The sequence below is a fragment of the Marmota monax genome, unplaced genomic scaffold (assembly GCF_021218885.2).
Source record: "Marmota monax isolate L192 unplaced genomic scaffold, Marmota_monax_Labrador192_F-V1.1 WCK01_AAM20220418_F8-fsc00100, whole genome shotgun sequence".
Classification (NCBI taxonomy): domain Eukaryota; kingdom Metazoa; phylum Chordata; class Mammalia; order Rodentia; family Sciuridae; genus Marmota; species Marmota monax.
The window spans coordinates 6514132-6526942 of record NW_026693872.1 but is presented as its reverse complement, the minus strand read 5'-3'; the positions used below and the strand labels follow the sequence as shown (position 1 = coordinate 6526942).

Here is a 12811-nt window from a genome sequence, read left to right as displayed (position 1 = left end):
AAAGAAAGAACCAAAAGGGTTAAAAGTGGATGCTCCCAGCTGCTTGAGAGGCTGAGGCAGGAGGATTGAGAGTTCAGAGCCAGCAAAAGTGAGGCGCTAAGCAACTCAGTGAGACCCTGTCTGTAAATAAATACAAAATAGGGCTGGGGATGTGGTTCAGTGCCTCTTGAGTTCAATCCCCTGTACAAAAAAAAAAAAAGAAGGATGCCACTGGAACTAGATGAGAATTAGGGGGTGGAACAAGGGGTGACAGGTTTTAGTTTTAAGGCTTTGTGTCTTTTTTTTTTTTTTTTTTAACTTTTAAACTGTGTACCACATAATAATTTGATAAAAATAAGAATTTTAAAAGTACAGAAACACCAGACCATAAGTACTTACTACTTAACTGATTTAACATTTCTCTGTTTCAAAGGAAGATTTTTCTGTTCATTGAAGGCCTTGTTTTAGAAAGAATTTAAAAGGATTCCTTTCCGTCAGGTGTGGTGGCACACACCTGCAATTCCAGCAGCTCAGAAGGCTGAGGCAGGAGGACCACAGGTTCAAAGCCAGCCATGGCAATTTAGCAAGAGACCCTGTTTCAAAATTTTGAAAAAAAGGAGTAGGGGTGGGGTTGTGGCTCAGTGGTTAAGTGCTCCTGGGTTCAATCTCTGGTCAAAAAAAAAAATTAAGGGATTTTTTTTTCCTTAGTTCAAACCAACTGCTGTCCTTGTAGGCCATAACATACCCATGGCCTCCATTGCTGTTTTTAGTAGATGTTGTCATATGTTTGTGTCTGCTGTGCTCTTCCAGTAAAACTTCTTTGTTATTCCAACCCCCCAGCCCCACCCCTTCTGAAACACTTGGAGCAATTTGTGATGCAAAGACAGCTATGGAAATTACCTTTATGATAAATAAGAGGATGACCCTCTCTAAAATGATAGAGAACATTTGATGTTTGAAAAATAGAGGCTACATAAAGATAGGAAATATAAATCAAGATATACAGGCAGATTAAAGTATAGGTGCAAAGGGTGCGTTTTCCTTTTACTGAATAAATTTAGTGGAGCTAAAATAAAAAGTATAACTGGGCGTGGTGGTGCACTCCTGTAATCCTAGCCATTCGGGAGCTGATGCAGGATGATTGCAAATTCAAAGCCAGCCTCAGCAACTTAGTAAGGCCCTAAGCAACTCAGCAAGACCCTAATGCAAAATAAAAAATAAAAAAGGGGCTGGGTGGTGGCTGGTGGCTCAGTGGTAGAGCACTTGCCTAGCATGTGTGAGGCCCTGGGTTCAATCCTCAGCACCACATATAAATAAATAAAATAAAGGTATTGTGTCCATCTACAACTTAAAAAAAATTAAAAAAAATAAAAAGGATTGGGGGTATGACTCAATGGTTAAGCACCCCATGATTACCCGCCCCACTCCCCCCCAAAAAAGGTGTGAAGGGACCATGAAAGAAGATGCAGATACAGAGGGACCAGATTAAAATGGACCCCAAATAATTTGAAGCTAATTTTGGAGACGTTCTTTAGCCAGATTAAGTTTTTTTTTTTTAATATTTATTTTTTAGTTACAGGTGGATACAATGTCTTTATTTTACTCCCTGGTGCTGAGGATGGAACCCAGTGCCTCATGCATGCTCCCTCTGAGCCACAACCCCAGCCCCAGAATAAGTTTTTAAGTAGGAGAATGACAGTTTTCTACATCAAAATACAAAATTTGTGTTCATTGTGCACGCATCATTGCTATATACAAAGCAAATAAATGGTCATAGAAAACACACATGGAAAGGAAATGTCTTAAAATGTTGATTCCAGACATCTTTGCAGTAGGACTTTGGGTGGCCTTTTATCCTTTCTATTAGTCCTGCATTTATTTGCAAAATTTTCTGTATTACTCTGTGATTGGGCAAGGACACTTTAAAAATAAATCATTATTGTCACATCAGTGAGATTGTGAATTCTGCAGCTTCCTTTGTTGCTTGCTTCCAGCCCTTTATTTCCTGAAAGGTGAATGTCTTGGAAACTTCTCTTGGGAGAAAACATGAGTGGCAGAAAGGGCACGGGGCTTAAAGGAAGCATCTAATCTTGAGCTTGGCCTTATTTTCCAACTTATTTTAGGATTGTTAAAGATTCACTCCAGTCAGTCCAATCCCCAGCAGGCTGTCCTCACGATTCCCAGCCAGCTTAAACCACTCAGCGTAAACACCTCTGGAGGTGTGCAGACCATACTTATGCCTGTGAATAAAGGTATGACCTCACCCCTGGTTTTGTCACACAGGTCCACCTTGGGGAAGGTTCTACTATTTGGTGATGGCTTGCCCTGTATAGCCTGCCCATTATTTGTGACACATCCTGGCCTACGGGCACTAACTCTGGGGCTGAAAGTAAAACCCAAACAATCCACTGGCTTCTAAATAGCTGCCCATTTCTAAAGTTGAGTCAAGAGAGAACGTTGTAAGTATTTGTGGGAATTTAGGCTAATTGGCTTTTTGTTTTTTAGTTTCCTGACAAGCCACAATTTCCAGTTGAGGATTTAGTTCATTTACCCTGGTACTAATAATAAACAGCCCAACTTGTTGGATCACTGTATGAGGACCTTACCATTCCCATTGTCCTGAGACTGTGCTATTAGTCTAATATGGGGCTGCCACATGGGAGTTAGATCATCCTTATTAAAAATAATTTCCATCTCTGTTATATCCCCCTCCTTTTGCCCTTTAGTGGTTCAATCATTTTCTACCAGCAAATCGCCTACCATTCTGCCTATAGCTGCCCCAACTCCAGCTGTCCCCAGCTCTGCTCCAGCAGCTGTTACAAAAGGTATGTAAGATCTCATGGTGTTTTGTCCTGAAATTTTATGCATGACATTACTTCAGTCTGGGTTCTTTGAATTTTCAGCATCTGTCACTTGGCAAATAGTTACTGACTACTTATCTAGTAGACTTGACATCGAGTGAATACAGATCTGTAAAGCATCATTTCTGTCCTCTAAGACTTTATAATCAGGTTAAAGAGAGCTGTGGTTAACAGCAAGCAGTGATTGACAAATTAAAGATAAGTGGTCTGGAAAATGATTGCTGAAATATTGCAGTCTAGAATGCCTAATCAGGGTTGTTGGGATGTGGAGGGGACAAGACTTTGTATGGGGCATGGATTATAAATTGGACTTTAAAGAGTAGAGCTTGTAGGGGCTGGGGATGTGGCTCAAGCGGTAGCGCGCTCGCCTGGCATGCGTGCAGCCCGGGTTCGATCCTCAGCACCACATACAAACAAAGATGTTGTGTCCGCCGAAAACTAAAAAATAAATATTAAAAAAAAAAATAGTAGAGCTTGTAAGCAACATAACTGAAAAGGGAGTAGACCTCAAACAGATCAACAAGCTGTCTTTATTAAGCAGTGGTGGAATGGCACGTGGCACATTTTCAGGGTAGGAAATGGCAACTGGTTACAGAAGGGTCTGTGTTTTATAGGTTACAATGGGGGTGAATTAATCATTGGAGACTTGGGATGTGCTGGCTGGCAGTCAGGAAACTAGTTGTGCAGGTTAAAAATCTAACTCAGGAAAATAGCTATAAAAGCTGGAAACTCAATTCAAGGAAACAGTTCTAAAAGCTTAAAACTCATTGATAAAAATCCAGAGCCCATTTGTTTGCTTTTTCCTTCAGGACTCCATGTTATTGGGAAAGGATGGCCAATTGTTTGCCTTCCCCTCCTCCCCTCCTGCATCACACTGTCCTCCTTTTCTCCCTGGGAGCCATCATTTCCCTTTTATTGGGGGATGTTATTTTCCATATGCTTCAGAGCGTTTTACCTGTGGAGAGGTCAGTGGGGGTGCAGATTAAGGAAACAGTGGAGATAGGGACTCAGAGGATTTTGGAGGGGGGAAGTAGACCAATAAGAGATTCATTTGGGGAGCCAGTTATAGTAAAGGAGGGACAAGACTGGTGATCTTGCAGGGGTACTTTCCTGACGACAAGAATAAGGCAGTAGCCAGGCACTGTGTGTTCACCAGTAATCCCAGCTGCTCAGTATAGTGACAAGAAGGATGGAGACTTGAGAATAAAAAATAAAAAGGACTGGGGATGTAGCTCAGTGTAAAAGCATCCCTGGGTTCAATCCCCAATGTCACAACAACAATAAAAAGCAATAAAATGAATTTCAGCAACACATTTGCCATGTATAATGTGTCCAGTAATGACAGCTACTTGTGTTCAGAGCCTGCAGTGTGCCAAGCACCATTCTAGCTGCTTTATGGCCTTCGCAGGCTCTTATTCCAATACTTCAACATAGCTGTTGCCCACTCTATGCCTATTTTGCAGATGAGGAAGCAAGTTTGGAGATATTAAGTATATATTTCCTGAATCTAGAAAGCAGTGAAGTTAGAATTTGAAATAATATGTGTCTACCACCATTCTGGGCTGCTTTCAAACATGCCAGGATCTCATGAGAATCTCAGAAAGAGATGTATTTGTAATTTACCAAGTACTCACCTAACACAGGGTTGGCTGAGATCTACTGCCTGTTTTTGTAAGTAGAACCATGCCTATTCATCATTATAGGCATGTGCCACCACGCCTGGCTGAAACTAATTTTTTTTTAATGAGCAAAAAAAATATGGACAGTTGCTTCACAGAAGAGGACATCCAAATAGCTCATAAGGAAAAAGTATTCACCCTCAGTAGTCATCAAGGAAAAGTAAATAAAAGCATAGTAATAGACCAGAATCTCCAAAATAAAAGGATTCACAATATCAAGTGTTGGCAAGGATGTAAAGCAGCTAGAACTTGGATACACTGCTGGTGGTTTCTAAATTGAAACAATTGCTTTAAAAACCAGTTTGGCAGTTTCTAATAAAGTTAAATACCCATCCTATGTTCCAGTTCCAGCAAATCCACTTCTAGGAAATGAATGCATATGTCAACCAAAAGGCATGCATTGCTACTCGTAATAGCTAAAATGGTGTTGACACACACACAAAAAAAACATGCACAATATGATTCCAGAACTACAGATTTTTAAATGGGCAAAAAGTAGTCATCTTTGTCTGAGATGAACTGTCAGAAGCATAAGGTAGGCTGCCAGAGGCAGGAAGGATACATCTTGATTTGAACGGTGGCTACCCAGGTGTATGTATACTAAAATTTTTTGAACTCAGGGTTTGTTTATTGAATGCTTGCTATGCATCAGTGAAGAAGAAAAGAGATGTATATCTCAGTTGTAGATCCCTGTTGTTAAAGGGAATTACTGAAGAATATTGAGTGGGCTGATGACACTGAAGTCTTTTTTGGAAAGTTACCTAATGTTGATGTTCAGAGTGGGTTGTCAAGGAAAGAGAATGGAGGCAGGGCAGCTGGGACAGAAGCAGTAGCTGTATAATCATGATTTTTCAAATCAAATTAGACAGTAGAAAGAAAGGAAGACACATGCTCCTGAGCCATTGCTGTCTTCTATCAGTAGATTTAGTGCAATCTGGGTATCCCGTATCCAAAATTCTTGAGACCAGAAGTGTTTCAGATTTCAGATTTTGGAATACAGTATTTACATAATGAAATGAGAAATACCTTGGGACTAAGTCTAAACATGAAGTTGATTTATGTTTCATGTATACCTTATACATATAGCCTGAAGGTAATTTTATACAGTTTTTTTGGTTTGGTTTGGTTTGGTTTTGATACTGAGGATTGAACCCAGGAGTGCTTGCCCACTGAGCCACATCCCCAACCCTTTTATTAATTAATTTATTTTTTGAGACAGGGTCTCACTAAGTTGCTTAGGGCTGCGAAGTTGTTGAGGCTGGCTTTGAACTTGCAATCCTCCTGTCTTAGCCCCCCAAGTCACTGAGATTACAGGGGTGCACTACCACACCCAGCTTATATAGTATTTTAAATAATTTGATACATGAAACAGTTTTGTGGTATGGGATTTTCTACTTTGGCATCATATTGGTACTCAAAAAATTATGGATTTTGAATTAAGTATGCTCAACCTGTAATATTGAAAACCTAATATGATTAGCTTGGAAGTTTCCAAGCACAATTGATCTGATTTTTGCTTTCTGCCTTGTATCTCAGAACTCTACAAGAATGCCAAAAGTTAATGAACTTTAGCAGGAAAGATGATGTTGGAAAAGTAATAATAATAGCTATATTTTCATGTGGCATTGTTCATTGTTGTGGGTGTGTTTAAGTGACTATGAGAGATCTTACCTAACAGTGTTTGTGGCCCTTTAAGAAATATCTAAAAAGCCATTTTATTGCCCTCACCTTGTCATGAGCCTGGAGCTGCTCCCCCAAGACCCAAGCTAACAGTTCTTCCCTTGTGTGCTGGCCCTGCGGTGACAGAAGCCATCTCAGTCTTCTGGCTGCGTCCCCACAGCAGCTGGAGGGGCAGTTTCCTCACTGAGCTCCAGTGGAAGAGCTTTGTCTGCCTGCACGTGTCCCTGCACTGCCTGACCCCGACAGCTCTCTCTTTGTTGTTCTTGTAGTGAAGACTGAACCAGAGACTCCCGGGCCAAGCTGCCTCTCTCAGGAGGGTCAGACAGCAGTGAAAACAGAAGAAAGTTCTGAACTGGGAAACTATGTCATTAAGTAAATATTCTAATATTTTCTAAAGGAGTTCTGCAATGGGTATTTTTATGATGTTTTTTTAAAATCATGCCTGTGACAGTTGAGTATGTGTGCGCAGAGCTAAGCCCCTGCACAAGCTGAAGAGCCTTCGTTTATACAGTGATACATTTGATTTACAGCCTGCAAGCCTCTGGTAGGGTTTCAGAACTCCCTTCATCAAGCTTGCCAGAGGTGCTTATCTGATAAATGGACAAAGTTTCTCAGGCTAAAATCACTCCAGTGTGTTCACATTTTGTAGCTGGCTACACCCTGTTCTTACAGAGCTGCTTCTTGATGAGCTGTGCACACTTTGGTCTAAAAGTGCTGCTTGAGGCTTTCTTGGTTTTTTTTTTTTGTTTTGGTACTGGGGATAGAAGCCAGGGGCACTCTACCATTGAGCTATATCCCCAGCCTTTTTCATTTTATTTTTAAATTTTGTAATAGGGTCTCACTAAATTTCTGAGGCTGGCCTCAAACTCGTGATCCTCTTGCTTCAGCCTCCAGAGTAGCTGAGATTACAGACGTGAGCCACTGCACCCAGGTTCTGAGGTTTTCTGATTCCGACATCAGGACCCTAACTCTGACCACATACTTTGGAGTATCTCAAATTTCTAGGACAATCGATGCTTAGCCACTTTAACATGACAGATGGCGGCATCACCTTGTAACCCTGTGACCTGCATTTGTATGGTAGAATTTTTCTGATCACCTTGCAAAAAGATTATGTTGCTATTTAGTTTTAAAATGTGTACATTTGTGTAACTAAAATCTGTTTATTCTTGACAGTTTCTTTCTAAGCATAGAACACTCTTCCTTTATGAAGAAGGCTATCTATAGAAAGAAAAATATACCCACATAATGGTTTTAATTTTAAAAAGAGAAATTGTGTATGTAAAAGAGAAATTGTGTATATAATTATATGTGTGTGTGGTTAAAAACTGCTATGTGTATTTATCCAATTATTTTCTTTTATCCTCAGGATAGACCATTTGGAGACTATCCAGCAACTGTTAACAGCGATAGTGAAGAAGATTCCATTAATTACTGCAAAAAGTAAGACATTTGTACTGAGTATATGAATGCATTTTTTAAAAGTTGTGAACTGCTTGGGATATTGAGTCCACTTAAGTCACTTGGTATGGTAAGTTAATACTGTATGGCAATTATTATCTTAAGAGGCTTTAGCTAGAAATGGCTGCTTTGCAGGATCTGAGAATTCACAGTGTCCTAGTCATCCAGCTAATCTTTAACCATTTTCATTGTAGAATAAATTTATTTACATTTTTTAGTGTAAATTATAAAATATTTAACTGTGCATTAGCTTTTTACTATTTATTAGAAAGGGGAAAAAAAATAGCATTTGCCTACAGCGTGCCAGACCCCACAGGCGTTCATGACATTTGCTGTCTTAACCACCACCATCTCCTGTGTGACAGGTGGTGGCATATTCCCTTCACAAATGAGGAAGCTGGGGTGAAGACATTAGGTAACTTGCTCGAGCACTTGGCTCTGGGTGTTGAGGCAGCGTGTAGACCAGTTCTGTGTGACTTAAAGACTATTCATCCTTCCTCTAAACTCAATTCACTCACCTGGTAGAAACGCACACAATTTTCAAGACCTCCAAAATGAAGTCTTTCCTGTTGTTTGATTGAATGATTTCCATCTTAGCCCCCGTTATTCTGACAGAATCTACAGTCCTGGTTGAGGGCTAGATCTCTGATGGCTGTGTAGGTGTTTGCTGGGGTGAGATCGTCCTGAGCATCTCTGGGGGCAGGCACACAGCCAAGTGTCCTCCAGCCACTTAATTTTGTGTGATTTAAAATGATAGGCTGGTTCAGACCACCTTACAATTTTTTTCCTCTAACTGAATAGACAAAGAAATTACACCCCCCCCCCCCGCCCTAGTTAAAGTTTGGGGACATTTGAAGGTTCATTCTGAGATAGCTCAAAATAAATTTTCAGGGCTGGGGTTGTGGCTCAGAGGTAAAGTGCTCCCCTAGCATGCGTGAGGCACTGGGTTTGAACTTCAGCACCACATAATGTAAAATAAAAACATTGTGTCCACCTGTAACTAAAAAAATCTTTTTTAAAATAAATAAATAAATTTTCAGTGACAGTTTCTCGGTCCAGCAGAAGAAAATTCAAAATCTCTTTTAAAAAAAATTAGTTACAGATAAATAATATTAGGCAGTTAGAAAATCAGCTTTCTCAGCTTTCCCATTTTATGGGTAAGAGTCCCAGTGGTGCATACCTGGAATCCTAACTATTCAGGAGCCTGGGCAGGCGACCCCGAGTTTGAGACCAGGCAGAGCAACCTAGCAAGGCTCCCTCTCAAAAAATAAAAACAAAACTGAAACTGTGAAGAGCTTTGGTTTGTTGCCAGAGTTGATAGCAAGGCCAGAGCTCCTAGGGGAGTGTAATTAGCACTTATTTTAATAGCTTCATGGTGGTAGATTACCTGTCTGTATCAAGAAGTCAGTTTCCCAGGGCGGGAGTTACTTTGAGTACACAGGAGTCCTTCTCTCATCAGGAGAACCCTTCTGTGTTGTGTTGCACTTCAGCTTTGCCCAATTAGGAATGTATGTCCCGTAAAAAGGCCTGAAGAAACTCTGGGACATGCCTCCAGCAAATGAGGGTTGGTCTGAATCACAACAGCTTTATTCAGTTGCGGGGTGTGTGCGTTCTAGGTGAAGATGCCAGCTGTTTCTCTGCCAAGTCTGTGGAGCAGTATTATGGCTGGAACATTGGGAAAAGAAGAGCCGCTGAGGTAAGCTGTTGTCTGCCTCTTCATATGCAGCCACTGAAGGCCAGTTGTGCAAGACACCATGCCTTCTGACTGTCATGGAACAGTGGTAAAATTTGCAGCATATTTTGCTAAAATATTTGATGTTAAACTGTTTTCCTCAGTTAAAAATCTTATTCCTCAAAGACATATAGCTTGCCTTTGAAAGGCCTGTTTTCTTGTCCTGCCTTGGTATGGAAACATCTCTCACATTTCTAAAAAGTTTTTTATGAATATCAGAGTATAAAAATGAATTCAAATATTTTTTGAGTACTTAAAATGTGGCAGCCTCTGTGACAGAGACAGTGGGGCTATAAGTAAAAAGAAACCTGTTTAGGAAGTGGTGGAGGAAGGTCAGTGTGGTTGGTTTGGGGATGGGACGTGGGGACTCTCAGGTTGAGATGAGTGAAAAGCTTTACATGCCAATCCTTGGAGTTTCTCTTTTATTTTATAAGCATTAGGGAACCAATGGAGGTTCTTTTCCCTTTTTTGCCCCCCAGACTAGAAAGTTAGAGTCCATTTTTTTCCTTAGACAAAAATGATTCTAATATTAGAAGTTAGTACAGTGATTTTTAATTGCATGACTTATTTCAATACACAACTACTAAGTTGAAGGATTTAATTACGTTTCAAAAATTTTTTTTTAAGTGGCAAAGAGCAATGACAATGCGGAAAGTCTTACAGGAGATACTGGAGAAGAATCCAAGATTTCACCACCTCACTCCCCTTAAAACCAAGCACATCGCTCACTGGTGCCGCTGCCATGGCTACACCCCTCCAGATCCCGAGAGCCTGAGAAACGATGGGGACTCCATTGAGGATGTGCTGACCCAGATTGATAGCGAACCAGGTGAGCCTCTCCCAAGGGCTCTGCCAGCCTCAGGGCTCTGCCACCCTCGGCCCTGGCCAACTTCAGTGCTTCATCCTTCAGCTAAGAGATGGCAGCAGCCTTTGCCTGCCTCCTGTCATGCCCCCTGGACAAATGTTGCCTGCTAGCCAAGAGTGTTCAGCTGTGCCATCTGGCAGGCATGCTCTGTTGGGGAGTCCCCACCTCAGTATCATCTCTTCTTTGAAGTCTCCTAATCCACCTTCTCCCTCCAAATAGGAACTGTAGGACCCCACCCTCAACCCCCATTTACAAGTCTTCCTGTTTCCTTGGGGCCTGTGGCTTATCTGTTATTTTATCTCCACACCTACCTAGGAATTACACCACCCAATAGGATGTGAATAATAATGTAGATGACAGAATAAAGAAACAACTGCTATATTATGGTGGGGGGGGGGCATAAAAGGTAACTAGTGAGGAGGAGCATTTTGAGTCTTACTTTCAAGTAGGGACTGAGGGAATGTGGAACACAGAGGTGTGACCCCTTTAAGACTTAGCATAAGTCTCATTTTCTCCAGGAAACTTTGTGAGAACCCTGTGCAAGTTGACCTTTCCTTTCTTTGATCTTCTGAAGCACTTGACACCATGAGGGGCTATCTGACTCCGCCTCTAAACTCTTTGGTGGGCAGACACTGCATTGATTGCCACAGTGTTTCACTGGTGCATTAGGGAAAGCACAGGTTTTTCCATGTGCTAGGCTTTCTTTTTTTTTTTCCATGTGCATGACTTGCTGATTTGTCAGAATCCAGTCAATAAAACAGAAAAGGCCAGGAGCCAGATGCCCTGCCACCATCTTGCTGGGTTCCATAACCTTACCTTATACTCATTTGGACCTCACCTACTCATCTATGAAGTGAAAGAAGTGTCCTGGAACTGACTTTACTGTCTTCACACTCAGGCTTTTTTATAAAAGCTTATTAAAAGCGGGGGCATGGTGCATACTAAATATCAGCAGTACTGCTCTCTGAGCAGAGAAGATGTGGGTAGTTTTTTATATTCTTCACTGTGCATTGCTGAATTTCCCAGATTTAAAAGGTGAAGAAAAGCTGGGCGTGGTGGTACATGCAGTAGCTTGGGAGGCTGAGGCAGGAGAATCACAAGTTCAAACCCAGCCTCAGCAACTTAGCAAAGCTCTCAGCAACTTAACAAGATTCTGTCTCAAAATAAAATATAAAACTGGTTGGGGATGTGGTTCAGTGGTTAAGTGCTTCTGGGTTCAATTCCTGGTACCACTCCTTCTGTACCACTTCCCCCAGCTAAAATAAATAAAAGATAAACAGTTCAATCCTTAATACTCAGGGGTCTGGGGATGGCCTGTTTTTTTGTTTTGTTTTGTTTTTTGGTGGTAGAAGTCAGAATTATGCACTTTCTGGTCTTAGATAGCAATTATATGGGTCCTGTCTTCTCATCCACCTCATGAAATACTAGTTCTCATCTTGATAGATTTATGGAACTTTAGAACTGGAAAGAAGGTCAGCTCCCTTGAGACTTATCTGCCTTCCTCAAACTGTTGGTCCATGTAGACTGAAAGCCCTTTACTGTTGTCACCACAGCTGTCATGAGACTGATTACCTCTCATTTAGAGTGCCCGTCATCTTTCTCCTCTGCTGACAACCTCTGCCGGAAACTGGAGGACCTGCAGCAGTTTCAGAAGAGAGAACCAGAGAACGAGGAGGAGGTGGACATCCTCAACCTCCCAGAGCCATTAAAGATAAACATCAAAAAGGAGCAGGAAGAGAAACAAGAAGAAATGAAATTCTACCTGCCACCAACTCCAGGGTCTGAATTTGTTGGTGAAGTCACACAGAAGGTAGGGGCCTGTGGCCTCTGGTGTTGATAGATAACAGAGCAGGTATGAGATATGCAGGTTCAGCCTCATAAACTCAGACCCCAGACTTGCCTGGTGATGTCGATGTAAATGTCTGATCTACTTCTGCCTAGTAACTCAAGTATGCTTGCTGCACTTCCCACTTCCTACCTCAGAGTTCTTGGGCAAGAAAATTACACATGAAAAGGTTGCTTGTTGAACGGGACTTGAAGTAAAGATGGCTAGATATAGACAGCTTATTACTTGTCTTCTCCTTTAGTCTCCTGCCTCAGGACAAGCACCTTTTCTTCATGAAGCATGTCATGATTTCAGTTATACTTCAGTGGGTAATCTTTAACTAACGTTTTTATAGCTCCCGAGTGCCTGCCTGTCGTATAGACATGATGCATACTACCCTTGTGATACAGATGAGAGCTGTTTATCCACCCGATGAAACTTAGCAGTTCTTAGCATCTGTTGCCTGTCAGCTGCTCAGGACCCAAAGTAAAAGACAGTGTTTGTCTCTCTTATAGGATAAGATGAAAAATGGGACCAGGTAAAGATGTACAGATTCCAAGTACATCTTTACCTCTTGCAAACAGGGCCATTGAGTCAATTCTAGGCTTTCCACTCAGAATTCATGACAAATCCCAGCCATGTTCCCCCATGAAAGAGATTTAGAAGTAAAAACAGGATTAAGTTTTGTCTGAATGTTTGTGGAACCCTTCTTCCAGCCAGGCATCTCTG

The 12811-nt window shown here is 41.4% G+C and overlaps 1 protein-coding gene across 2 annotated transcripts in view; it reads left to right on the top strand.

Moving 5' to 3' along the window:
• Yeats2 (YEATS domain containing 2) overlaps positions 1 to 12811 on the top strand; it is an 89337-nt gene that overhangs the window by 71054 nt on the left and 5472 nt on the right. For both annotated transcript variants that reach the window (XM_058585101.1, XM_058585102.1), the window contains exons 22-28: positions 2103 to 2231; positions 2706 to 2804; positions 6469 to 6571; positions 7569 to 7642; positions 9277 to 9356; positions 10020 to 10221; positions 11841 to 12067. In XM_058585101.1, coding sequence (XP_058441084.1) covers positions 2103 to 2231; positions 2706 to 2804; positions 6469 to 6571; positions 7569 to 7642; positions 9277 to 9356; positions 10020 to 10221; positions 11841 to 12067 — 914 coding nt within the window. The remainder of the gene's footprint in view (positions 1 to 2102; positions 2232 to 2705; positions 2805 to 6468; positions 6572 to 7568; positions 7643 to 9276; positions 9357 to 10019; positions 10222 to 11840; positions 12068 to 12811) is intronic.